Source organism: Eubalaena glacialis, chromosome 8 (genome assembly GCF_028564815.1).
Source record: "Eubalaena glacialis isolate mEubGla1 chromosome 8, mEubGla1.1.hap2.+ XY, whole genome shotgun sequence".
NCBI lineage: Eukaryota > Metazoa > Chordata > Mammalia > Artiodactyla > Balaenidae > Eubalaena > Eubalaena glacialis.
The window spans coordinates 117,392,589-117,419,636 of NC_083723.1; the positions used below are offsets into that span (position 1 = coordinate 117,392,589).

At 46.6% G+C, this 27,048-nt stretch overlaps 2 protein-coding genes across 5 annotated transcripts; both read left to right on the forward strand.

Annotated features, from left to right (window-relative positions):
- The first annotated feature begins 6,061 nt into the window (after positions 1 to 6,061).
- On the forward strand, positions 6,062 to 9,189 carry TMEM139 (transmembrane protein 139). Of its 2 annotated transcripts, XM_061198124.1 has the most exons (4): positions 6,062 to 6,116; positions 6,558 to 6,606; positions 7,119 to 7,368; positions 7,582 to 9,189. In XM_061198124.1, exons 3-4 carry the CDS (start codon positions 7,136 to 7,138, stop codon positions 7,973 to 7,975), a joined length of 627 nt encoding a protein of 208 aa, XP_061054107.1. In that variant the 5' UTR covers positions 6,062 to 6,116; positions 6,558 to 6,606; positions 7,119 to 7,135; the 3' UTR covers positions 7,976 to 9,189. The 2 variants fall into 2 exon arrangements, with proteins under 2 accessions (XP_061054107.1, XP_061054109.1); XM_061198126.1 differs by lacking the exon at positions 6,558 to 6,606 and having other exon boundaries at positions 6,075 to 6,116.
- A 294-nt stretch (positions 9,190 to 9,483) lies between these two features.
- On the forward strand, positions 9,484 to 26,997 carry CASP2 (caspase 2). 3 transcript variants are annotated; one of them, XM_061198842.1, is made up of 13 exons: positions 9,484 to 9,627; positions 12,769 to 12,919; positions 13,225 to 13,392; positions 13,551 to 13,632; positions 14,553 to 14,647; positions 14,923 to 15,099; positions 20,782 to 20,910; positions 21,060 to 21,150; positions 24,144 to 24,293; positions 24,435 to 24,544; positions 24,705 to 24,778; positions 25,346 to 25,500; positions 26,743 to 26,997. In XM_061198842.1, exons 1-13 carry the CDS (start codon positions 9,554 to 9,556, stop codon positions 26,772 to 26,774), a joined length of 1,488 nt encoding a protein of 495 aa, XP_061054825.1. In that variant the 5' UTR covers positions 9,484 to 9,553; the 3' UTR covers positions 26,775 to 26,997. The 3 variants fall into 3 exon arrangements, with proteins under 3 accessions (XP_061054825.1, XP_061054826.1, XP_061054827.1); XM_061198843.1 differs by lacking the exon at positions 14,923 to 15,099; XM_061198844.1 differs by lacking the exons at positions 24,144 to 24,293; positions 24,435 to 24,544; positions 24,705 to 24,778; positions 25,346 to 25,500; positions 26,743 to 26,997 and adding an exon at positions 21,235 to 21,307.
- Positions 26,998 to 27,048: the final 51 nt, after the last annotated feature.

The following is a 27,048-nucleotide window of genomic DNA, read 5'->3' on the forward strand; positions in this document are numbered from 1 at the left end:
GTTCACTCAGTTCATTCCCAGTGAGCTTTGTACAATGTTACAACTAGCTGGTGAGGGTAATATTTATCCTTACATACTTGAGGATTCTTTGAAAGCATTTCTGTCCCCAATATATCAATGTTTCTGATTTACTTCCTGTTATATCATTTAACCACCTTCCCTACACATTTGGAGGAGCTGTAAGGCAGCTAACACAGAAGAAAAAACCCTCAACAGAGTTAAAAGATCAAGATTCTGAGTTTGATTCCAACTAAACAAATCATGGACTTTCTCTGAGCTGGTTTCCTCCTCTGTAACATGAAAATGATAATCAGATTTACCCCACGATTGTTATTAAGGATCAAATGAGATTGTGGATGTGGACCAAATTTTTTCTACCACCAACACCGTGTTAGAAGAAGTCACGTGCACAAGAGGCTTCTAAGAGCTGCTCAGTTAAAATGTTACTTTTTATAATCAGTCTTAATTAGCTCATAAAAGATGAGCATCCTGATAGAGCCTACAATCTTAATTTCCTAATCTTGCTTTATAGGCCAATAACCTTATTTTATCTTCTGATATTCTCTTTTGCTACCTTTGCTATCCGAAAATCAGTCTTTTCTTAAGATGACAAACAATGGGGAAAATAGCATCTAACCACTCCTCCAGGGAAGACCAGGGTAACAATCTTAGAATGTCATAGGTGTTGTGTTAAATTAGGCAGCCAAAAAAAAAGGGTTAAGAGTTGGATGACATAGTGGTTAAGAGCCAGTGCTCTGGGCTGGGACTGTGGGTTCAAATCTTGACCCACCCTTGATTAGCTATGTATTTTCCTCAAGTCTCTGACCTCACCTACAAAATGATATAATAACTACCCCTATTACATTATATTTTAAATTACCTAATTTGTGTAAAGCATTTAGCACAATGAGCAGTACGTACAAAACACTCCATACGTGTTGGCTGTAAGTATAAAACAGATCCAGATTCAGAAACACAAAACCACAGAAATCTGGAGACACAGAAGCACACAGCGGTAGACACCCGTGACCCTTCCCAGGAAGTCTGTGGATTATCTGCACTTCTCCCTTTTCCCCTGATCACCCACTTCCCTGCACCATTATCCTCCAAAATGAGGCAGCGTGGTAGACCAGCCAAGAGGGGAGTTCCAACCTCTAGCCAGGTGCTTTGTGGGAAGCAGGCAAGTAGAAAGCGGAAAGACAATTGAATTAAGTGGTGAATTCATATTCTGCTAAGGATACTAAGTTGATAAAGAAAAAAGGAAAGGAAAACCTTTGGGAAGGAGTTTGGCCACATGCATTCAGGGCAGTAAAAACTTTCACTTTGCTTGTCTCAGTAATGACATTCCTTAGAATTCAGCTAGAGGAAATAACCCCAAAAGAAGGAAAAAAGACACCCAAGAAGATAGAATTATATATATATATATATTTTTTTTTATTTTTCTCTGCGTTGGGTCTTCGTTGCTGCGCGCGGGCTTTTCTCTATTTGCGGCGAGCGAGGGCTACTCTTCCGTTGTGGTGCGCAGGCTTCTCACTGTGGTGGCTTCTCTTGTTGTGGAGCACGAGCTCTAGGCGCGTGGGCTCAGTAGTTGTGACACACGGGCTCAGTAGTTGTGGCACACAGGCTTCAGTAGTTGTGGCTCACGGGCTTAGTTGCTCCGTAGCATGTGGGATCTTCCCAGACCAGGGCTCGAACCCGTGTCCCCTGCATTGGTAGGTGGATTCTTAACCACTGTGCCACCAGGGAAGCCCAGAATTATATTTTTTAAACAGCTTTATAGAGGTACAATTCACCCCTTTAAAGTGTAAAATTCAATGGGTTGTGTGTTTTTTTTTTGGTATATTCACAGAGTTGTACAAGCATCACTACTACCTAATTAGAAAACATTTTCATTAACCCAAAGCAATAAATCCATTCACAGTTACTTCCTATTCCTCCCTCTCTCCAGCCCTTAGCAACCACTAATCTACTTTTTTGTCTCTTAAAGCATTATTTTTGATGACCAAGAGGAAAAAAGAAAAGAAAAATTGAATAAAATAAACTCAATGTTATTGAATAACATAATATAAAGGTCTGTTAAATTATGGTATATCCATTCAATAAAATATTATCTTATTGGCTGTTAGAAATTACTACAATAAAAACTATATCAAAAGGCAATTCTGTTACAATGTTTAAAGTTTTTTTAAAGATAACAAAATGGTGAACATACTCTGATCTCAACTAGAGTATATTCTGGTTTGTGTGTGAACAGACTGGAAGAAATGTATAGAAATTTTAAGTGGCCATGTTAGGGTAATGAGATTGTGGACAATTTTTTCTTTAGCCTTTAAATATTTTGTAACATTTTATATTTTTTTTAAAATGGAATTTTTAGAAAATCTATTTAAAATTATTGAAATAGAGAATATATTGTAGGGCACAGCCAGACAGCAGTCCAGCCCCTATGACTTGGATCCAGTTCTTACTTAACAAATCTCTCTAGTGCAGCCTCCTTCTAGCAACCAAGAGCCTTAAGCTACAAAGGTCCCACCTCACCCAGGCTGCTTGACTTTTCACACTGTAGACTTTCGGGCCTTCACCCTTTGGCCCTCTTACCTCTCAGCCGACACTCCCTAAACCCCCCAGAACTCACTCCTTAACTAAGCCTTTTTAGTTATCATCGCATACCAATGACTCTTGGCCAATTTCCTTCTATTAATATATTCACTGTAGGTCCAAGTTCTTCTGATCCCAGCCATACTTTCTCCTTATGAGCTGAATAGTAAGAAACTTGGTGGAAACAAGATAGTCATCCCTCAGTATTGGTAGGGGATTGGTTCCAGGACCCCCAAATGTGATGGATGTGGAAAAGCCTTCATTCGAAGCTCACATCTCATTGGATATCATAGAGTACACACTGGAGTGAAACCCTACCAATGCTCAAAATCTGAGGATGCTCAAGTCCCTTATATAAAATTGTGTAGTATTTGCATATAACTCAGCACATCCTCCTGTACACTTTAAAACCATCTCTATGTTACTTATAATACCCAACAATGTAAATGATTTGTAATAGTTGTAAATACAATGTAAATGTTATATAAATAGTTGCCAGCACTCAGCAAATTCAAGTTTTGCTTGTTGGAACTTTCTAGATTTTTTTTTCTCTGAATATTTTCTATGCGAGGTGGGATGAATCTGAGTGAATGCGGAACCCGCAGATTTAAAGGGCCAGCTGTAACTGAAACCGTGCCCCTCAGATTGGGACTTGAACTCAGCCTAAACACAGATTGGGACTCGAACCCATGCAGCTTGGACTCAAACCCAGCCAAAACCCACAGTCTTCCAACTGAGATCACACACCCGGTTTCAGGACTTAATGAAGCTCAGGTTCGTGATGTCTCATCGCAGAAAGAATTCAGTGAGAGACAAACGGATAGATAAGAAGTGGATTTATTTAGAGAGAAACACACTCCATAGACTGTGGGCCATCTCAGAAGGTGAGAAAGGCACCAGGGTATGCGGTTGTCAGTTTTTATAGGGGTGGGTAATTTCCTAGGCTAATGAGTGAGAGGAGAATTCCAGCTATTTTGGGAAGGGGCGGGGATTTCCAGGAATTGGGCCACCGCCCACTTTTTGATCCTTACGGTGGGTCTCGGAAATGTCATGGCACCCGTGGGTGGTGTCATTTAGCCTGCTGCTGTGTTACAGTGAGTGTATAGTGAGGCTCAAGGTCTAGTGCAAGTTGACTTGTCCGCCATCTTGGACCCATTTGGTTCTAATCAGTTTATGTCATGTCCTCGGGCTATGTCATGCTTTCAAAGGTTGTGCCCTGCCCCCTTCCCTCCGGTTTCACAACAACCAGCTCTCCTCCAGGTACTGAGTCCAAGCTCCCCGTGCTGCCACACGATGGGCCAATAAATCGGGAGGCAAGGTGCTCAGGCAAGGAACATAACTTTATTCGGAAAGCCGGTAGACCGAGAAGATGGCGGACCAGGGTCCCCCAAAAAACCATCTTATTGGGGTGTGGATGCCAGTTTCTTTTACAGAATCGGAGAGGGAAGTAAAGTAAAAAGGTAGAATAGAGAGAGAGAGGCGGGGAGGAAGTAAAGTAAAAAGGACTATCAGTCTTGCGGAACATCTCTTGGAATGGCCAGCCTCGGGGAGGGGATGTGTTAATTTCTTCTTTCTTGCAGCCATTCACAGGTGGGTAGGGTTCCCTGAGGCAGGCCATTATGTATGATTATAATAACAAAAGCAATGAGAAAGGCTACAGTCAAAGAAACAGATCCCACACGGAGTCAAAATTGGCTCTCTTCCCTGTTACACTCCCACCCTGCATTCCCACTTCCTAGAGAGACACAGCTCACTTAGACTCCCATAGCCTTCCTGTTACGTCGATCTTCTCCCTCTCCGTTGTCAGTCTGGGACAGAGAATCAACACTGACACCCCACCACTACGTACACACACAACCCCAGGCACACTCACTCTCACCCATGTCCTCATTTTTGTTCTCTCCTCTCTCTTCCGCCCCCCCCCAACTCCACACATCCTCTGCTGCAGTAGCCCTGGCTGTGCCCCAGGACTGCTACCCCTTCCGTTTGTCCACTAACATTCTGAAGGCACAGAGTCCAGCCCTGTCTCAAGAACAAAGTACGCCTCCAGCACCTGCCTCACCCAGACTTACTGCCAGATCCATAACTGAAAAGAGTGGGTTCCAGAGCTCCAGTCTGTGGTGAGGCCAGGTGGAACGGGAGCCTTCTAATGAGAGCATTCAACTGTGTTCAGTGAGCACCTACCATGTGTCAGGAACTGTGTTAGCTTCAAAGATTCAGGATGGTTGACACTAATCACTCACCTTGAGAAGCTCACAACAGAAGTGTTGCCCAACACAAGTTCGCTTGTCTGCTCCACAGTGAGGCCCAAGAAGCCCAAACGTCAGCGTTTGGGGCAGAGAAAAGTTATTGCAAGGGCTGTGCAAGAAGAATGGGTAGCACTTGCTCAAAAGACCTGAACTCCCCGATCGTTTGGGGGAAGAGTTTTTAAAGGCAAAATATGAGGTGAGGGCTGTGATGTGTGCGACTTTCTTCTGATTGGTTGGTGGTGACAGGGCAATGCTCCAGGAATTTTGTGCTCAGCCTGGTTACCATCCTCCACCTGGGAGGGGGCCTTAGCTCCTGTAGAAGAACTCAAGGATAGATTGTTACTATATCCCCTGAGGAGGAACCAGGACTGGGCTTTATCGCAGAACTATTGTTTCTTGACTGCTCCTCCTCGGTTTCTACATTGCCTTACTTCCGTAATTAGAAACTGTTTGAATCTGCCCTTTGAAACTCAGGGAAAGTCTAGGAGGCTAAAGCCTTTTTCCTACCCATAAGAAACAGGGGACCCAGAAAGGCTTTTGTACCCAGGAGGGCTCCTCAGGGTCCTGCTCAGTTTCAGAAGGAAGGTATGTAAACAGAACGTCACTATATAGCGGGGAAAGGTGTGGGCAGGGGAGGAAGGAATGCCGTGCAGACGCAGTGGAGACAGCCTCTGCAGCAGGCGGCACCTCGGAGGTGGCCTGTGAAGAATCAGGAGTTAACTGGGCCAAGAAGCATGCACACAAACACGTCTTACAGGTCTGCAGAAAACAAGGAACTTACAGAAATGGTAGCTTGGCAGCAGAAGCGGGACACATCACTCCATGCCCACAGTGATGCCTACAGTGTGCAGAGCACTGCGTGATCCGCAGAGATCAAATAAACCGTGGCCTCTGCTCCCAGGCACAAAACGTATTACTTAGTATAATGCAAACTGCTCGGGATACCAAGCGCATTGAGAAGAAGGGAGAAGAAATGTGAATTTAACTCTGGTCCGAAGTACAAAGATCACTGGGGGTGAGTTTGGGGAGTACTCTCTTTAGGGCGCTGTAGGGGATGGGTGGAGTAAATAACAGGCAGAAAAATCAAGGTGGGGCAGTAGTAGGAGTTCAGCCTTCAGCAGAAAAGGGGAGGAGGAATCTCTCGCGCAGGACTGGGGCAGAAAAGTGGGTGGAACCAGTGGGCTCCACCCCGTCTCCTCCTCCCACCCCCCTACCACCTACCTACCTTGCAGTCTGGTGAGACGGGTGAGGGAGGAACTCCTAGCGCTGGTAAGAGGGGCAGGAGGGTCGTGGCTTTGGGGTTGGCATGTAAGGAGGCGGTCTGGCCCCTTTGTAGAATCGGTGACTCCTTCCTCTGCAGAGCTCAGGGAACTCCTGACAGGCTGGCTGGGGGTAGGGGCTGCCTAGGGGTAGTGGCTGCCTAGGTGCTGCTGCTGTGTTGCAGGGGAATGAAAAGGCTTCTCCCCACCAGCCTCCCAGCCCCCGTGCTAAAAACTCCAGGCAGGAAACTTGAAATCTGAGTTTACCGAGTGAGGGCCGGTAGAGAGCGGGGGACCGTGACAGACATGGGGCACGGAGAGGTCAAGAATCATCTGGGCCTCTGTCCATTGCCCTAGACCTCTGTCTATCGCCTTAGACCTCTGTCTGTAAGATTCTCAGGTAGTTGTGTCCTGTGGCTTTGTTGTGTCTATGTGCACTTTCTCCCTCCAGCTGGAGCGTGGGGCTGACGGGAGGAAATGGGAAGACGGGGTCAAACAGGGTAAGTGGTGCCCTACAGGGTCAGACTGAGGGACTCAGGCTGGGCAGGTGGGCGGTGGACGTTCAATGCAAGCAATAATGAAGGGCGGGGCCCGCCTATCACCTGGATTCCTAAGATGCCGTGAGTACTGAGGCCCCAGGCAGGGCCTGCCCAGGACTGGATCCTGGAATGGGTAGAAATACAGAGCTGGAAGGGAGCCCATAGGGAAGAAGGACAAAGTAAGGAACGTAGGGCTCTGACATAGTAAACTCACATGAGGGCTGGGAGTCAGAACCCCCGGGCTGGTTTCCTGGCTATTCCACACATACTGATACCCTGGGACAACAGTGTGATCCTAGAGAGAATTCCAGAGCTGAAGGGGACCCTGCAGATCATTTCTTTGGGCCATTTATTTGATTTGAGATTGAAGAAACAAACCCAAACAAATGTGTCTAATATGCTTACTTTGAAATCTAACCCAGCGGTGATGCCAATTGCTAGTTTAGACACAACAGCTGTGTGTCTTTTTGCAGGAGCCTGGGGAGAGGCCATGGTGCCAAGCCAATTGTGGGGGACTCTGGAGAAGCCGCTTTTCTTCCTGTGTTGCACCTCCTTCCTCCTGGGGCTGGCTTTGCTGGGCATACGGCCGGACATCGCCCCTGTTGCTTATTTCTTTCTCACCTTGGGTGGCTTCTTTTTGTTGGCCTGCCTCCTGGCCTGTGTTTTGGAATGGGGGTCTCAATCAATGCAGACCGAGAGCCCAGGGGCCTCAAGCAATGCACGGTGAGTTAAGGGGTGGGCAGGATTGGAGGATTACATGTGGACCCATTCTCCCTGTGTCCCTCTAGACTCTAGGCGGACAGCCTCTGCTTTCCCCTGTCACTGGTATCAGGGTCAGGGGCTAGTGGAGGGGCCTTTTGCTGGTAGAAGATAGAGAAGGGAAAAAAGGCTTCTTTCAGGAAGCCACTAATGACCTTATTTCTCACCCCCCCTCAGGGACAATGAAGCCTTTGAGGTGCCAACCTACGAAGAGGCCACAGTGTTGGAATCACAGTGCCACTCCCCAGAGGTGGATCAACCACCCTCCTACACCAGTGTTGTAATCCCCCCAGGACTTGAGGTGGGACAGCCTAGCCATCCAGAGGAGCCCAGGAGAGCCAGACTGGACAGGCGAGTGGGCTCAGAGGGGTCTGTGATCTCAGGAAGCCCTGGAAGACCTCCAGTCAGCCTGCGGCTTCGGGGACCGCGAGTTGCGTCCACTGTTCCTGATCTGCAGAGCTTGTGGATGCCCCCCAAATTGGAACCTCTTACTCCACCCCCTGCCTATGATGTCAGCTTTGGCCACCTTGATGATGATGTTTTCTATGGAAACAACTGGACACCCCCCTAAAGGACTTTCCCAGGATATATCATCTTTCTGCACCAGACCCACTCATTCATTCGACCAATGCTTCCCAGTGCCTGTTATGTGTCAGGAACTGTGTCTCCACCTGGACATCACAAATGATGACTTTAACCCAGAGGGGAGTGAGGCTATGGTGAGCCCTTCCCAGTTTTACAGTGGCACATCCCAGAGATGTAGGTGGCACAATTTGAGTCTTCAGGCAATATTCAGTGACCTACCCCATACCTGGTATTTCCAGAGCTAGACTGAGGGTGAGATGAGGAGATTCCAGAGAATCTAGTGAAGGAAGAAAAGAAACGATATCTGAGTGACAGCTCTGTTGCTTCTGTTCCAGGTGCTTTGCCTCTATTAGATCACAAAAATGAGGTATTATTGTCCTCATTTGAAAAACGAGGATCCTAAGGGTCAGAAAAAATTGATAATTTGCACAGGGGCACACCGCTAGTAAATAACACACAAATGTCTTGAATTCTCTTCTAATCCCATAGCCCTTGTGTTTTCAATACAAGGCAACAGAAGCCAGATCATGCACACATCTCTCAATTTCTGTCTTGGTCAGTGGCTGGTGAGGGGTAGAAGACTTCATGTAGACAGAATGGGGGACCAGCTGTGTCTGCAGACAGGGAGTGCTGAGTGGGACCAGGAGTGTGCCCAGCCTCCTAGAGGAGCACAGCTGATCAAAACTGTGATGGCCCCTGCTCCAGATGGGGAGAAGTTCCTGCCCCGGGGGGGCTAGACAGCAGTCCCCAGTGCAGGGTCCCATCCTATCTAGAAGCAGTGGAGTAAACTGCCCCAGGGGGAGGGACATCTGATTCTGAGGATGGGTGGATATGATGGTCAGAAAAGAGAAAACCCGAGGTCCTTGGCGAGGGGTGGTGGAGCATCTAAGGATCCCTCTTGCATCATCTATTATGAAGCCCTGGAAACACCTGCACTGTCTGCAATAGCTTCAGCCTCACCCCTGCGCCTGACCCCGCTGGGTTTTACCCCAGGACGCCCTGCCCTGCTTCCTCAGATCCAAACAGAACACCAGCTTCTCTGTAATCATGTGCTGTGCCTGTGATGCAGGTTTGAGCCAACCATCGCCGACCGACGCTCATTCGTTGCGCGGGTATCTGTCTAGCGCCTTCTAGTGCTGTCCTTGTCCTCCTTACCCTGGTCCCAACAGTTCAACTTTAATAAAGTGAAAAGTCCGGCCACACCCATCTCCATACAGTTCTTGCAACAGGCGGGTGAGGAGAGGTGGGCGGTGCCGGGGAGGGAGCTGTGATTTCCGCGGGAACCGACGACCAATCGGATGGCCGAGTAGGGCGGGGCGGCTCCTCTCTTTCCTTTCCGCCGAGCGCGCTCGCTCAGCCCATTGGACAGCGAGTCCGCCGAGGGGGCTCTGCGCCTGCGCGCGCTCCGGCGACGGCGCGGCCAGCCTCGCGTGGGGGCGGAGCTGGGATAGCAGCGCGCAGGCGCTTTGCGCGCCGGCGGACGGGGGAGGGATGCGGAGGACGGGAGGCCTCGCGGTTTGTTTGGGTTGTGGGCGGTGCGCGCACAGCCTGGGAAAAGCGGGAAATGGCGGCGCCGAGCGCGCGTCCCCGGTCCGCCCTCCAGCAAAAGGGGCTGATGACCGCTGATAGGGGGCGCAGGTGAGTGGGGAGGGTCCCAGGGGTCCGTAGTGGGGCCCAGGGAGGGAGACGCGGGTTTCAGGCATATGGCCCTGGCGCCCCCTCCCCTCGGAGCCCCTGGAAGCCGCGGTGTCCACGCTTCCAGCCAAGGGTGGGAGGTCGGCTGAGCCCCCAAGGGGAGCGCGGGCGGGCGAATCTCTTCTGGGCCTTGTCCCTCTCGAGCAAAGACTCCCCAGCCTCGATTCTTCCAACCCCGGAGGCTCTGAACCAGGGGAGCTCTTTCCAGTCCTGTCAAATCTCGGTTTCTCTTAAAAGATTCTTTATTCTTTCTTTCCCTCGGTTCCCTTTTGAGGAACTAAACTCTGTACTCATAAAAACTGATGAGACCTGCAGATCTCGGAATTCTGCCTGATGTGCATTTGTTTCGGATTGAATATATCATGATCCGTATTGCGTTGGGTGTAATGACCAGATTTTCACAGCAGTCAACACAGATTTGGGGGTTTGAGTACTCTGAGACAAGGAGGTTCCCGAGGCTCCGAGTGTGTCTCAGCCTCTGCCCCAGTTAAATCGTATCATGGCAGACATCACCCAGGATAACATATTTTAATGCCTCCCGGTCCAGACCCAGGTGATGAATTGAGGACTTTGGAACCAGAACCTGCAGAAGGACACAGAATCAAGACTTAAGAATCGCCTTTGTGTCCTTTTCTCCACCCCCTCCCCCCTTTTCTGATGTGTCCTAAAGTTCTAGGTGATTGTGGTTACTTTTGGAAAGTCCACCTTTGAGACTTTCTCCGTAATATGGAATCCTGGAAGGAGCAGGTGTGTGTAGAATGGATAATGCTTCAGATTAAACCTAATAAGTTATTGATTGAAAACTCAAGTCTACAACTTAGAGTTAAGAACTGGGAGTCGATTAGTGAATTGTGTGGATGATACTGAGTAGGGAGAGGCGTTTTGAGGGGGGTTCCTAATGGAATGTCAACATTTAAGGGCAGACCAAAGCTCCTGTGAAGGAAACGGGGACCTAGTAAGCAGAGAGGGAAACTGGAGAGAATGGTGTCATGGAAACCAAGGGAGGAGAAAGTTTTAAGGAGAAAATGCTACTGGTAAATTAAGGGAAAAAAGTCAAGTAAACCCACCCCACCATTGGTGTTTATCCTGAGGAAATACCCAGAATCCAGCTGCGATGTTATTTTGCGACTGAACTATTAACACTTATTTTTACCAGAGTTCATACGTGTTGTCATTGTTAACTGCTTTGGTGTGTTCCAAGGTGATTCTTTTTGTTTTTTAAAATTTATTTATTTATTTATTTATTTATTTTTGGCTGCATTGGGTCTTTGTTGCTGTGCTCAGGCTTTCTCTAGTTGTGGCGAGTGGGGTCTACTCATCGTTGTGGTGCACGGGCTTCTCGTTGCCGTGGCTTTTCTTTGCGGAGCATGGGCTCTAGGCGCGCGGGCTTCAGTAGTTGTGGCACGTGGGCTCAGTAGTTGTGGCTCGCGGGCTCTAGAGCACAGGCTCAGTAGTTGTGGCGCAGGGGCTTAGTTGCTCCGTGGCATGTGGGATCTTCCCAGACCGGGGCTCGAACCCGTGTCCCCTGCATTGGCAGGCAGATTCTTAACCACTGCGCCACCAGGGAAACCCCCAGGATGCATTTTAAAATAGGTTTTTAAAGTTATAATCTGAAGCTGGTACCATATTCCTTTCTCACTGCTATCAGGTCCTTACTGTTGTCATGTATTTGGAAACTGTGACTAAGCAGGCTGGCACCCCCTGGATTTACATAAATTAGGCACATAGATGTTATACACTGGAAATGGGATTCTTTTTTTTTTTATAACATTTTTATTGGAGTATAATTGCTTTACAATAGTGTGTTAGTTTCTGCTTTATAACAAAGTGAATCAGCTATACATATACATATATCCCCATATCTCCTCCCTCTTGTGTCTCCCTCTCATCCGGAAATGGGATTCTTTTAGTTCATCAACAGAAGCTGAACTCTTTCCAAACGCATAGCAAAACTAAGGAATCCTTGAAATGAAGACATCCCTCGTAAACTAAATTACCAAAATAATTTCGCCTTTACATGCTTTAACTCTTTGAGTGATTTCAGGTTATGTTGATTGTTTTCATCATTGGCATTTATCTACTGTGACTTTCCGTCAGACTTTTTACTTAATTCGGTTCTTACAGGATCCTTGTCATTTCTAGTGTTATTTTGTCACAGGAACTTACCGTTTTAAAAACCATAGTTGTAATTGGTAAAAGTAGGCTCAAGAAAATGTGTGTTTGTGTCTGATTTATTTTATGTTGAAGCTGTCCATTGACTTGAGTTTTTGCCATTGTATTAAATTATTTTATCACAAAGGATTATTTTAGGGCTTCCCTGGTGGCGCAGTGGTTGAGAATCCGCCTGCCAATGCAGGGGACACGGGTTCGAGCCCTGGTCCGGGAAGATCCCACATGCTGTGGAGCAGCTAAGCCCGTGTACCACAACTACTGAGCCTGCGCTCTAGAGTCCGCGAGCCACAACTACTGAGCCTGCATGCCGCAACTACTGAAGCCCGCGCACCTAGAGCCCGTGCTCCACAACGAGAGAAGCCACCGCAATGAGAAGCCCGCACACTGCAGCAAAGAGTAGCCCCCGCTCGCCGCAACTAGAGAAAGCCCGTGCGCAGCAACGAAGACCCAACACAGCCAAAAATAAATAAATAAAATAGATAAATTTATAAAAGAAAAAAAGGATTATTTTAGACTCATATCACTGTCAACAGCTTAGCTAAATAATGTGAAATGTTTTCTGGAATACTCCTTAATTAAAATTGGTCAGTCAGACGGAGGAATATTCCTTCTTGTGAGTATGTGTACTTGTGTGTGTATTATTTTTGTCACGATAGATATTTCCCCTCGTCAGACCATTCATCTCAGAAGATGGTCTCAGTTGAACATCCTCCATAAAGGATTGTATATCATTTCCTTATGATCAATGTGTTACTGCTTAATACTTCTTTGATTTTAAGCACGTTCAGTAAAATACGTCTAATTTTAGTCATTGTAAGTCCTGTTCTTTATGTTTCTCCTACCCACACCTCTTCCGCTCCGCTTCTCTGTGCCAGATCTTGTACTTGACAGCTTTTCTATCTTTATCTGTAGGATATTGGGAGTGTATGGCATGCATCCTGACCATCAGGAAGCTCTAAAAAAGAACCGAGTGGTGCTGGCCAAACAGCTGTTGCTGAGCGAACTGTTAGAACATCTCCTGGAGAAGGACATTATCACCTTGGAAATGAGGGAGCACATTCAGGTATCTGAAGGCAAACGAGAAAAGCCAAGTAAATATATTAGTTGTAGGAAGAGGAACAGAGCGTAGTAAAGTGTGAAAAAGATGTAGTGCTTTACTAAGGAAATGAAAATGCTCTTCTACCCTAGAGCACTTAACAGAAAAGACATATAATTCAAGAATAATGGGGGAAGGACTTCACACGTACATATTTTTCTGTAAAAGGAGTTCTTGAGATGGATGATGCTGTTACTAGGAAGCTCATCTGGAGAAATAGAATTACAGCTGGATAAGTAAACGTGATATCATGTTTTATTCTTGTATTGTAGGCCAAGGTGTGCAGTTTCAGCCAGAATGTGGAACTCCTCAACTTGCTGCCCAAGAGGGGCCCCCAGGCTTTTGATGCCTTCTGTGTGGCCCTGAGGGAGACCAAGCAGGGTCACCTGGAGGACCTGTTGCTCACGACCCTGGCTGGTCTTCAGCACATACTCCCACCGGTATGGAGCCCTAGACATGTGGTGTGTTGAGAAGGGTTGGTTTGGTGGGAAAGGCGTTTTTGAGACTGGGTGAAGTGGGGAACAGGACTAGATTTCTGTATTATTTGGACTGGACCAGCTCCCTAAGGCCTGGTACGGTGAGTCCTGCTTTCTTACAGTTGAGCTGCGACTACAACTTGAGTCTCCCTTTCCCGGTGTGTGAGTCCTGTCCCTGCCGCAAGCAGCGCCGCCTGTCTCCAGGTGAGAATGGATGGCATAAAATGGGTCCCGCAGATTGACTTCCGTTTCCTTGACTGGCATCTGACTTTGCCCTAGTGTGAAGCCTATTTTCCTTCATATTGGAACAGTTTCCTCAGTGAATTCGTTAGGGACCAGCAGGACAGTTTAGATGGACTATGGGTTGGGCCTGTTTTTCTTCCATCATAGATGGTTTTGTTTTTTTTGTTTTTTGTGTGTTTTTTTTTTAAATTTTATTTATTTATTTATTTATGGCTGTGTTGGGTCTTCGTTTCTGTGCGAGGGCTTTCTCTAGTTGTGGCAAGCGGGGGCCACTCTTCATCGCGGTGCGCGGGCCTCTCACTATCGCGGCCTCTCTTGTTGCGGAGCACAGGCTCCCGACGCGCAGGCTCAGTCGTTGTGGCTTACGGGCCCGATTGCTCCGCGGCATGTGGGATCTTCCCAGACCAGGGCTCGAACCCGTGTTCCCTGCATTGGCAGGCAGATTCTCAACCACTGCGCCACCAGGGAAGCCCCATAGATGGTTTTTTAATGGTGATTGGCCCTTGGAGCAACTTGTGCAGGTAGGAAGTTCCTGCACATAATTGGCCTATCTCCTCTGTAAAGCTTAGTTATTTTACGATGAGGAAAGGCTACATCATGGGCCTCTACCCTGCTGATCGAGTAGCCTAGTGATTAGAACACGGGTTTTATCATACACCCCATTCAGTCATTCAGTGAGTTGAGCACCTACTACTATACGCAGGCTAAGTGCAGAGGATCCAGTGGTGAGCAAAAGCAAACAGGGTCTCTGCCCCCGTAGAGCTTACAACCAAGGGGAGTGAGCAAGACCAGTAATTATTTAAAGGGTGCCTGAAGTTATAATGAAGTACTAGGATTGCTGTGTAGATTGTATGCTAGTTTTTCTGCTCTCTATGCCGCAGATACCGTGGAACACTCCCTAGACCATGGAGATGGTCCTCCCGGCCTTCAGGTGAAGTCTTGCACTCCTGAGTTTTATCAAACGCACTACCAGCTGGTGAGTCTTGCAAAATGGCAAGAGGAAAAGCATTGGGAAATGAGATACCCTTCCTGGGCATCTGACCTTAGTTTGTGTATACATTCCTTTCCTGCCTTTATTAGTCAGAAAATAATTGCTGATTGAATGTCTTCTGTGGGTATTTCTTTATTTGACCTGGTGGGATTAAGAAGAAGAATGTGATGTCTTTGTTTTCTTGAAATGCCTCATCTAGTGGGGGAGGCATAGTTTCTGTCCTCAAGAAGCTCATGGTCTAATCGGCCTCCCCTCCCCAGGCCTATAGGTTGCAGTCTCGGCCTCGTGGCCTGGCACTGGTGCTGAGCAACGTGCACTTCACTGGAGAGAAGGACCTGGAATTCCGCTCTGGAGGGGATGTGGACCACAGCACTCTAGTCACCCTTTTCAAGCTCTTGGGCTACAAAGTTCATGTTCTTCTTGACCAGACTGCACAGGTACCCGAGGCAGGACATGCTGACGTGTGCATTAGAGAACGGGACAACACTTGGGGGCCAGAAACGTCCATGCTCCTCTGCCTGCTGGGTTGTGCCTTACTAGAGTAATGTTCTCTCCCTACCTTTTACTTGCTGTGTTCTGCCTCCCATCTTGCAATCTAGTTTAAAAAAAAAAAAAAAGGGCCTCCTTGGTGGCGCAGTGGTTGAGAATCCGCCTGCCAATGCAGGGGACACCCCACATGCCGCGGAGCAACCAAGCCCGTGCGCCACAGCTACTGAGCCTGCGCTCTAGAGCCCGCGAGCCACAACCACTGAGCCCGCATGCCGCAACTACTGAAGCCCGTGTGCCTAGAGCCTGTGCTCCACAGCGAGAGAAGCCACCACAATGAGAAGCCACCACAATGCGGTTACCGCAACGAAGAGTAGCCCCCGCTCACCGCAGCTAGAGAAAAGCCTGTGCGCAGCAACGAAGACCCAACACAGCCAAAAAATAAATAAATAAATAAAAAGAAAACAAAAGAAAAGAGAGAAAGGATTCAGGCCAGCCGGCTGCCTGGGTGTTGACTTCTCAGGGTGGCTGTGCGCTCCCTGAGTCAGAATAGTCCAGGGTCGGGTTCTCACATTTACATGCTCAGCAACTAGATTCCCAGTCCCTCAGGAGCTGAGATACTGGTATGCACGCAACCAACTAAGAAGAGATATTTATAAGTCAGGGTTACACAGGACAGTGACTTCTTGGTTGACGTTGCTGCTTAGGAGTCCAGTTCTCAAGATTACGTTGGCAGATAAAATTCTTCCAAATGAAAGTTTGCTAGAATTGTCCTTGTAAATACTGTTTTGTGGTCATTTCATGAATTAACCTATTCTTTTTTTTTTCCTTTGGGCTGTGTTGGGTCTTTGTTGCTGCGCGCAGGCTTTCTCTAGTTACAGCGAGCGGGAGCTACTCTTTGTTGCGGTGTGCAGGCTTCTCATTGTGGTGGCTTCTCTTGCTGCAGAGCACGGGCTCTAGGTGCGCGGGATTCAGTAGTTGTGGCTCACGGGCTCTAGAGCACAGGCTCAGTAGTTGTGGCGGACGGGCTTGGTTGCTCCGCGGCATGTGGGATCTTCCCAGACCAGGGCTCGAACCCATGTCCCCTGCATTGGCAGATGGATTCTTAACCACTACGCCACCAGGGAAGTCCCTAACATAACCTATTCTTATCAGTTGTGTGGCCGCAGGACAGATCTTAGCATAGATTACTTCTGAACTAGATTCCTGCAGGTCATAAGCATTTTTGTTATGAGTTAGTCCCCTTTAGCCTCAATTACCGGGCTGTACCACTGACTTTGTTACCTTTAGGTAGTTCTGTTTTGAAATTGAAAATAGTCCATTGGTAAATTAGTACTAATTCTTTATTTTGATTCCAGAATAATAGTGCTTTCCTAAACTTGCCTTTGGGAATATCCGTGGTAAAATTAAGGTTTCTAGAAGATTCTCTTTGGTCTATTGAGGTAGGGTGGTCAGCATTGTCTGTGGTCTTCATTTCTATTTCTCAGCTGTCTTGCTTCTGTGAGAATAATTATGTATTTGCTAAATTTTGGGTAAGGCCAGATTCATTGGTAGGGACCTGAATGTGGTTCTTTACATGCTATTACCAGCTTCCCAATAATAGCTCAGGCAAAGAAGTAAACCCACCCTTGCTTCAAAGCCATGGCTGGAACAGCTCCTTTCTACATCAAGTATTCATGTAGGTTATATGCTTTCCTGAGAGATCTGCTGGGCATGAAGGGAATAAAGGTGGGACAACAGCTGTAATTCTTACAGAGGGAATCCTATTAGGTCACTTAACAAAATGAATGCTGTTTACATTTCTTTACAGCTTTTGGTCTAGTCATTTTTTTTACTAGGAATTTATTATGTCATGGTTTTCCAAATTTTATGCAGTTGATAAGGGATTTTATGTGCTTGGTAGTTAAAGATACATCACTAAGCACCAGGTCAGCTGTGTACTACTGATTCTTATCTTAGAGACAGTAGCTTTGATGGGCCTATGGGCCCACTGCACAAATGCCATTCCCTGATGCAGAGTCCAGGACGTGTTGGATTCTGATTCTCTGGTTACGTTGTTCTATAACTTGAATTGCAGTGGAGTTCAATTTTGAGCACCTTATAACAGGGGGCAACTATGTTAGCTGCCAGAGATTTTTTAAAATGTGGACCTTGAGTTCAAGGGACCTCAGTTAGATGAGGGAGTCTTGACATCAGTTTTAAAAAAAAAAAAAGAGGCACATCCCCTTATTTCCTAAGGACAACAGAAGACTAGAGACAGTGTCTTCTACAGTAGTTAAGAGGAAGAAACCATCACCTGGGTAGATGTGGTCAGAAGGATAAATGGAGGATGTGAGACTTAGGCTGCCCGTGAAGGATGGAAGCTACTGAGGCAGAGAGGAGGAGTGAAGGGGTCCTACGCAGGGAGAACAGCATACAGATTAGATATGTGTGTGTTAGGGACCTTGTGGGTGAACCAAATGTCTAGGGCACAGGAGTTCCAAAAATGAGATTGGAGAAAAAGGGACCAGAATGCACAGGGCCTTGAATGTCTTCCCAAAGGAATTGGCATTCCTTGTGTTGACATTAGAACATCGTTAGTAGTTTTTGAATAGAAAGGTGACACATTCACAGTGATGATTCAGGGAGATTAATATGACAGTAATGAATGAGATAGAGACCAGTGGCAGGGAATACAGTTTGGAGTTAATATCATAATGCCAGTATGAGATGGTGGGGGCCTGGACGGGATAGTGGAACAAAAGGAAAAGAATATATGTGAAAAATAGTATAATGGCATGATTGTACTGTCAGTGCTTTGTGATTAAATAACTACCTATGGAAGAAGATGGAAAACGTAAGGAATTGAGAGCCTCAGAGGAAGTCAGGACCAAAGATGTAAATTTGGGAACTACTTGTGTAGGAAAAAGACTTTAAGTAATGAGAGATTATGATCTTTGAGAAAAAGCAAAAGGGCTAGGACTGAACCTTCGGGATGTCACCCTCCATGTATCCTAGTCCTCAGCTCTGGAGATTCAGAAACATGAGGAGGACATTGCAGAATCAATTTCTGACAGTGGCCAATGGAACTTTCAGATGCAGTTAAAACCAGGTAGTGACAGTGGGTGTGATAATTTGGTGCACTAGGCATCTGTACAGGATACTATCTTTCTGATACAACATCTCAAGAGGCTCAATTCTTTTTTTTTTTTTTTTTTTTTTAAACTTTTTGGCCATGCCACAAGGCATGCAGGATCTTAGTTCCCTGACCAGGGATTGAACCTGTGCTCCCTGCAGTGGAAGCGTGGAGTCCTAACCACTGGACCTCAGGGGAAGTCCCTCAAGTCTTTTATATAATTATTTGGTGAGCAAAGAGACAGAACCAAGAAAATTCAGATCCTCTTTTTCTCCCCGTATTATTCCTTTTTGCTTTAGAGATAATGCCATTTAAAAATTGGAGATAGTGTAGTCTCAGAGAATCATTTCGCCTGACAGCGCTGGCGAGCACGCTGGTACCCTCACCGCTCATGTAGGTGTTCAGTGCTCTGTTCATCATCAGAGTCTTTTCTTCTTGCACCTACCTCATGAGTTTTACTAGTTCTAGAATTACAGTTTATTGTATATTAGGAAGTGAGACACACTTTAAAGTGGCAGATTTCATTTCACCATGTGGTGGTATTGGTTTGTAACTTGCATTTGGTTCCAGACGGCTTTGAGGATGTAGGGGGCAAGCTATGGGTCATCTCTGGAAAATACAGCTGCCAGTAAAATTTTGGGTATCATTTCAGGGAGTTCACAGGTTATTCTCTTCTTCTGTGTCCCCCAGCCAAAAACACATGGAAGCGTTAAGAGCCCTGCTATTTATAGAAGTTCTGTAATTTTATCAGAAATAGATCTAGAGATCCTATTTTAAGCTATGCTACTTTCGGAAAAATTCCCCCAAATGACTAACCCCCATTTATTGAATGGTTTAATCTTATTAAATTCAGTTACAAAGCCCGTGTGTTCTTAACTTTGGGCTTTGTTGTCTTCTATTTGCTGACCTAGTAATCTCACTTAAGTTCAAAATGCTCCTGAGTGCCTAACATGTATATTTATTCCCTTCTTGGAGCAAAATGAACTTCACCTATTCCATGTTAAATTCTGTTACAGTCAACTCCAGAGGAGCAGTCATACTTATGTAGACTCTTGAGATGATATATTCTTAAAATGAATGAGTTTTGGTTATCTTTTATTACCTTAAGATCTCCAGTATTATGGTTGGGTTCTGTTTGCTCAGAAAATACACACGCTCTTTCAGCACAGCCAGTTTCTCCATTTCCAGTGAAATTGCAGACTTTCAAGTCTCTTATTAAGTCTCAATTATGTGCAAACAGAACTATTCCAAACAGATAAGCAGTTCTCAAATGTTAGCACATCAGAATTACCTGGAGGGCTAGTGAAAACACAGTTTGCTGGGGGCCAAGACTTTGCAGTTCTTGCAGGTTCCCAGGTGATGCTGACGCTGCTTTTTTACGGGCCACACTTGGAGAACCACGGCAATGTATTATACAAGTGTGTGTTTTATTGGGGGCTGTGTATGGACTGTTAGATATATGTGTACTATAACTGTTCTGCCTAGAGAGCATATTCTTCATTATATTTTGATCAAGTTCATAGTAAAGTGAGCTTGTTTGCTCTCTGCTCATCTCAGAGACAATCCAGACATCTTGAGTTGTAGAGGGAGACATAGGTTTAAAAGTTTGTATCATATTATTATACTGTTAGGTATAATGCTTCAGTTAGAGTGTTATTGATATATGGCAGTCTAGTGCAAGATCAAAAAGATTCTTAAGTTAGACTACACGGTTTCTTTGAAAAAAATAATATTGTTACCCTTCATTAGACAAGCACATTGTAATGGCAGATCTTTGCAATATGTGCCAGACATAGTGATAAGTCCTTTCTATGCCATATCTCATTTAATCTTTACAAACTTGGAGGAAATTTACGCTTAATTGTCTTACAAAATGGGTATTAGAGCCTTGAGGGGCTAAATAACTTGTTCTAATTTATGAACCTAGGGATCCAACTTAGGTCTGTCTGATCCCTTAGCCCATATATGTAGTCATGACCCTGTACAGAATCCTCCATAGAGTGTCTTCTTCCATGGACACAGCATTTTATACAGACATCATCACTGTCTCTGGGAACTTAAATTCTCAGACAGAAAATAGCAAAGAAGTACTGCTGTTCTCTACTCTCACGATCCTGTGAGCCCTCTGTCACACAGCAGTTCCTGTAGCTGTTACAGTTTACCTGGCGGTCCCCCTTGTGCCATTTATATATAAGGGCAATATGCTCTGAAGAAGGATCAGGTTGATGATTGGAGAATGGATAAAGTTAACTAGCTCGTGCATGATTAGCTTCATTAATAACTTGCTTTAATCCAGGAGTTCTTAACATACCTCAGTAGTCTGTGAATTGTAAAATTATATTGAGAATTTTGTCTGAAGTCGTGCAGGTTTCTGGTGCATCTCTGACTTCTCTTGTCATTGACCACAGGAAAGTAGGGAACACACTGTACCTTCTAATAGCTTAGGGTTTCAGACACTGAAGAAAAGCTTACATTGGTGCTGACTAGTGAACAACGCTAAAAGGTGTCTTTCTTCTAGGAAATGCAAGAGAAGCTCCGGAATTTTGCCCAGCTACCCGCTCACCGTGTCACGGACTCCTGCATAGTGGCGCTCCTCTCGCACGGTGTGGAGGGCGGTGTCTATGGCGTGGATGGCACGCTGCTTCAGGTGCGTGCCGTCCCGTGGCCGCAGCTCTGCAAGCTGGGCCGCTTCACCTCCCGCCTGCCCCTCTCTCCAGTGATGGCTGCTGTTGTGTGTAGGACTCAGGAGGTCCCACTGACCACCAACCTCCCTTCTCCCTTATTTGTTTCTGGCAGCTACAAGAGGTTTTTCGGCTCTTTGACAATGCCAACTGCCCGAGCCTACAGAACAAACCGAAAATGTTCTTCATCCAGGCCTGCCGTGGAGGTGAGTGCCCTGGCAGACCAGCACCTGGGTGTGGCTCCTGGGCAGCCTCCCACCAGCTCTCACTTTCCTGTTTGCTCCTCTCAGGTGCTATTGGATCCCTTGGGCACCTCCTTCTGTTCCCTGCTGCCACCGCCTCTCTTGCTCTGTAAGTGTCTCCCAATGCATGGGGTGTGCTGGGACTTGGGCAGCCCATGGCTCTCAGGTTGGTCAGCTCTCTGTGCACTGCCACGTCCTGTCCTCCAGACGCTCTTTACCAGTGTCTTCGCCTTCCTTCCTGAGGATGCTTCCTTCTCTCTGTGCTTATTAACCCTGATGCGCTTTTTTGGTTACTCATTCCAGTTAAGGATTTTCCGGCTGTCTCTGCTTCCTAGCCCTCTCACTTTATCCTCTTCCTCTTTTTTTTCTCCACCTCTCCTCCCCCTTTCCACTTTCTCCTTTTACTTCTCGTCTCACCTACACTCCATTCTCGTCTCCTCCCTCCTCTGCGTCACTCACGGGTCATGCAGGCAAGCAGTGCAGAAGCCCCGTGTCGGCCTTTGGCTCATGCTCTTCTGTGAGCTGCTTCCATCGCTCTTCTTTCTTGTACGCCGTCTCTTTTACCCCTTGCAGAGCCAGGACTCCCCGACTAGGCTCAGAAGACATGGAGGCCTGCTTCTCATCTTGGAGGAAAACAGTAATCATTAAAAGCTCTAAATGTGGAGTCAGATTCTGCCTCTACCACTGACTAGTTATGTCAAGTTAGAGGAGTTGCTCGATGTCCCTGCACCTTCGTTTCCTCAGTATAAAATGTAGATAATCATCTGACCTACTTCATAAGGTCAGGCTGTTGTGATGATGAAGTGAAATGGTTCATATGAAGGACTTACTTAGCACAGTACCTGGCTCATAGGACATCCACGGAAAATGCCACCTCTGACTGTTAGGACGTGATCCGTGCCCTTAAGGGGCTTGTAGTTTGATTTAAAGGTCACTTTGTCCAAACATTCAAATAATACATTTTTTACATGGGCGTGGAGTAGCGGATAGATCCTTTCAGGGAAAAGGGGGGAATGCAATATGACAAGCATACCAAGATTAAAAAGATATCCCCTTTCCCCCCCAAAAAAAAGGTGTGCTGAACCAGAAGTATGCCCGAATCTAATTTAAAAACTGAGCATCTGCATCAGTCATATGTAATGAGATGTGGCTGACCACGTGATAATAAACCTTGGCTACAGCTGAGATTTTGGACTTTGGACTTTGACAGATAATAGTACAGAGCTATTGGGAGCTTAAGTAAGAAATAATGCGATAAATTTTTTTTTCAGGACGATTACCATGGCAGGGAACAGTGGTAAGAAAAGAGTATGTGCAGGCAGAGACTGACTTTTTTATGCACCTGCTGTATCCCCAGGCTCAGAGCACTACGTGATATGTAGTAGCACTTCATAAATATTGGATGAATGGATGGAAATTAATCTGCCTAAAAAGCGTAGCAATAATATAAAAAGCATATATGGGGATACTGTGAAAAAAAACCATTTACTGATTAATAGATCTGAGACACAAAGGCAAGGGAGGAGTCTACTTTCTCTTGAGGGACACATTCAGTCTCCTTTCTCTTGAAGGACACATTCCTGTTTCCTTTAGGAGGTGTCACTAGCAAAATAAAAGGAAATAAACATGTTCATGATCATTTTCTCCTATGTTCAGAGACTATATACAAATACTAGACCTGGATAGGAAAGAATTGCTCTCTTCTGGGCTAACATGAATCTTCTCTCTAAAATTAAATCCTTCAAGGCATGACCAGTAGCCAGCTGTTCCTTTGAAAGCCTGAGCTCAACTGTCTTCTCCTGTATTTAGTTAACATAACTGATGCCTGTAAGAAGGACCGCCCCACCCCGGTTGACTGGCTCCTAAACTGGAGTGTAAGCTCCAAAAGGGCAGGGACTTGTTCTTCACTGTATCCCTAGGGCTTCAGACAAAAACAGTGCCTGGCATATGGCAGTTGCTCAATAAATTTTTATTGGATCAGTGAATCTTGGTCATTTTCTGCACAGATCTTCAAGCTTCACTCCCGTTTTAGGCTGTCTTGGGTGTCATATGGAGCAGGAGATGTAAAAAAAGCATACTTACTCTTTTACCTTTGGCATGACAAGCTGTGTGTCCTTATGTCTCTCTCCTACCACCCCCAAAACAATAGCATCAGAAAAAGAACATGTCTCGGGGTAGATAAGGCCTAGGTCGGGAGGTTGGGCATGTGCTCAGGGTATGTTGAGAATCTACTGCTAATATTGAATAATAGTGTTCTTTTTACATTGTGTAGGAGAAAATAGTCAAATTATCCCAATTTTAAGTTTCTTTAAATTTCTCTTAAATTTTGCACGCCAGCTACAATTTGGCTTATGAAATTAATAAACAAGTAATAAGTGATTTAAAAATACCCCAACACCCTGAAAACAGCTGATCATGCTTAGTTTTATAATTTTTTTATTGATACATAGATTTGAGGTTGTAGTTTTCATGTAGCATAAATGTAGTAATCATATTTTTGGTTTATTAACTTGTTTTTCTTTCTTATATAATAAAACTAAATATATCAATATTTTATTGTGTATTGTAATAAGGAGCACTTTGACTTCCAGGAATATTGACAATTGAACAAGTGAATCATGGACGCAGATGGCTGTTCATTGTGTTTGCAAGGAGTATTTGATTCAGCACTTTCCCTGTCTTAGAGTGGACAAAGCTCAGACTGGGTATATGTGCATGTGCTTGGGCACAGTGTCCGGCCTGTCATGGGCACCCTCTGTGTGATTGGTGTACTCTGGCAGAGGAATGGGAGTAATGGTGTTTGTTTGTTTGTTTGTTTTTTAATTCATCAGCCACAGGTTGGAGGCAACACCTGGAAATGGTTCTTCCCAGTCAAGGTTGCAGGGAACTCGGGCTTGCCTGTGACAGGCCCAAGAGAGGAAATAACATCTTTGTCCACTCTGTCTGCCTTTGTACAGATGAAACAGATCGTGGGGTCGACCAGCAAGACGGGAAGAACCATGAGAGGTCCCCCGAGTGCGAGGAGAGCGATGCCAGTAAAGAGGAGGGGCTGAAGATGCGACTACCCACTCGCTCGGACATGATTTGTGGCTACGCCTGCCTCAGAGGTATCGTGAGTTCCAAAGGAGAGATCCAAAAGGTGGCCGCCTCTCTCTGACTGGGGAGGGAGCAGGTGCCGGCGAGGTCCGTCCAGCTGTGTGAGGGTGCCCGGGACCTTCCCTGTGCGCTCACTGCTGTCCTGGTTGCAGGGACCGCTGCCATGCGCAACACCAAGCGGGGCTCCTGGTACGTGGAGGCCCTTGCTCAGGTGTTCTCTGAGAGGGCCTGTGACAAGCATGTGGCCGACATGCTCGTGGAGGTAAGTCAGCTCAGTGGCGCCGGGAACCTTCTGCGTCCCTGCGCCGTTCTACCTTGCTCCACCCTTGCCCTGTTTTTCACAGCCTCCCTACCCTTCCTCTTCTGCTGGTATGGAAACACCCGATTCTCAAACCGTGGGCCCTGGGTTTCTGCCTTTGCAGGTGAATGCGCTCATCAAGGAGCGTGAAGGCTACGCCCCGGGCACGGAGTTCCACCGATGCAAGGAGATGTCCGAGTACTGTAGCACTCTGTGCCGCCACCTCTATCTCTTCCCGGGACACCCTCCCACGTGATGCCACCTCCCATCACCCGTGCCACGTGGAGGCCGCTGGAGCACAGGAGGCGTGATAGAGCCGCCTCTCTCCAGGATGCACGGTTTCTGTCCCTCCCCCTCAGGGATTGGGAATCTCCCAGGCTCCTTTCACACGCCCATCATCTCCGCCCTTGACCTCGGACTACAGGCCGGCTCCTCCCATGGGAGGCGCTCTCCCTGTGGAACGAGCTCCCTGTGGCTGGACTTGTTGCCAGGAGCGTTTGGCCTCAGTTGAGGGACCTGGCAAATGATGTTATGAACATAGTGTCTCGATGGAGAGAGGGCATGTGGGTTTCCTCGATGTGTGTTCAGTTTCTGCCCCCAGGGCTCTTGTAGGAAGCGTTTGGTGATTGCTTTTATTACTTTAGTTGAGATGTCTCAGAGGTCATCTCCCATCTTTTCTGTCACATCCCAGCCCCATTTGTCTCAGAGTGAGAGTTTGGAAGGTGTCCTGGTTTAACATAGACCTTTTTCATTTGGTTTCAAAAGGCCAAGCGGGACAGGAGTCACTCTCTGCTGCTGTGCGTGGGCCCTTACCTGTGCATTCATTCCCTTCGGTTCCAGAATGTCGCCCCCTGGAAGGACCGTCTTCTCAACTCCACTCTTGGCTCCTTGGGGCTCAGGGAATCCAGCGTTCAGTGGAGGTTAGGGTTTGGATGCCTTGTATCTGTTACTTGTTGATCTTTGCCCATGGAAGTTTCAAAGATCTTTTAATTGGTTGTTCTCTCTCTGAGCTTTGTACCTGAAACGAGCCTTGCAGGGAGTGTCAGCAGAGTGTCAGCAGATAAGAGTGGTGTGCTTGCTCTTGCTTTGTAATCTGTCCCCTTAGCCTCGTTTTTCTTCCTATCAAGTGTCCCCTCCATAAAAGCTTCCTAGTTGTTATCTCCCTGCTTCCCGTTTCTCCCCTCTTTACCTTCATCTCATCCTGTTTACTGCTGCCACCAACTCTGTCTAAAATACTGCTTAATTGGATCATTTAGCTGCTGAAGGATGTGATGTAGTACCTTGTTCCCTCTTTCTGCTTCAGTATTAAATCCCCTCTTGATTGTATGTGGCCTGTTTCCCCTTCCCGTTATGACTCTCCATTTCAGGGAGACCAGTGCTATATATGTTATCCGTTCACCCTAGAAGCCATCTTTATCTGTGCTTTTGTGAAACTTCCCTGTTCTTAAAGGCCTTCGTTTTTGCTGCTGTTCTTGCCCCTTTCAATCCAGTCTCTGTATGACAGATTTTGGTTCGGGTTTTTAAATATAAATCTGATGCTGTTACTCCCCTGCTTGGAACCCTCTGGTTTCCTATCACACCTCAAATAAAATCCAGACTCTACCTTGGCCTGCAGGGCCTCATTAAGTGCTGATTTCCCTGTAAGCAACAGCCCACCGCCGTCCTCAGTTTCTCAAACATTCTGAGGTCTTTCCTGCCCTAGGCCATCAGGCACTCTTCCAGGGTCCACTGAGCTCCACTCCTCACCACTCTTGGCTCTGGTGGCTTCTTTCTTTATCCTTCGAGTCTGAGCTTAAATGCCACCTTTTTGTGGAGGCCTTCCCAGGCCATTCTGTCTCTAAGAATCATGTTTCTTTATTACTGTGTCCTGTTTAATACCCCTTATTGCACTTATCACCATGCGTAATCATCAGTTAGCGTGCTTCACTTGTTCATTCCTGTCTCCACTTTAAGCTCCATGAGAGCAGAAACCTTGTCTCTTTTGTTCACTAATATGTACCCAGTGCCTGGCACGTCGTAGGTCTTCAATAAATGTTTGCGGAAGGAAGGAAACAACCCTAGCTAGACTCCTACATTTTGACAAAATTTCCCTTTTGGCAAAATACCCAGTTTGGTATTTGTGCTCTGTATTTTCCCACGTGTTTTGTTTTATCCACTCGTAGTATTGGCTCCTGAAGATGGAAGGCACACGTAGGACAGCTTCTTCCGCACCTCCCGCGGCGCCGGGCACCGCGCTCAGCCTCTCGTGCTTCAGGTGCTCAGTGGATACTTGTCCTGTAGGGGTTCGGGGACTCGTTGCCAAGCCCTGCCCTTGGCTCAGTATCGTATGGAAGTATTTGGGTGACAGAACCTTTCCTCTTCCCACTGCCAGGATTTTGTATTGCCATCTGGTGCCAAATAAACACTCATATTTATTACTGATGTGTGCCTGATGTCTCTGTAGATAATCTGTGTTCTGAAGCCCACTT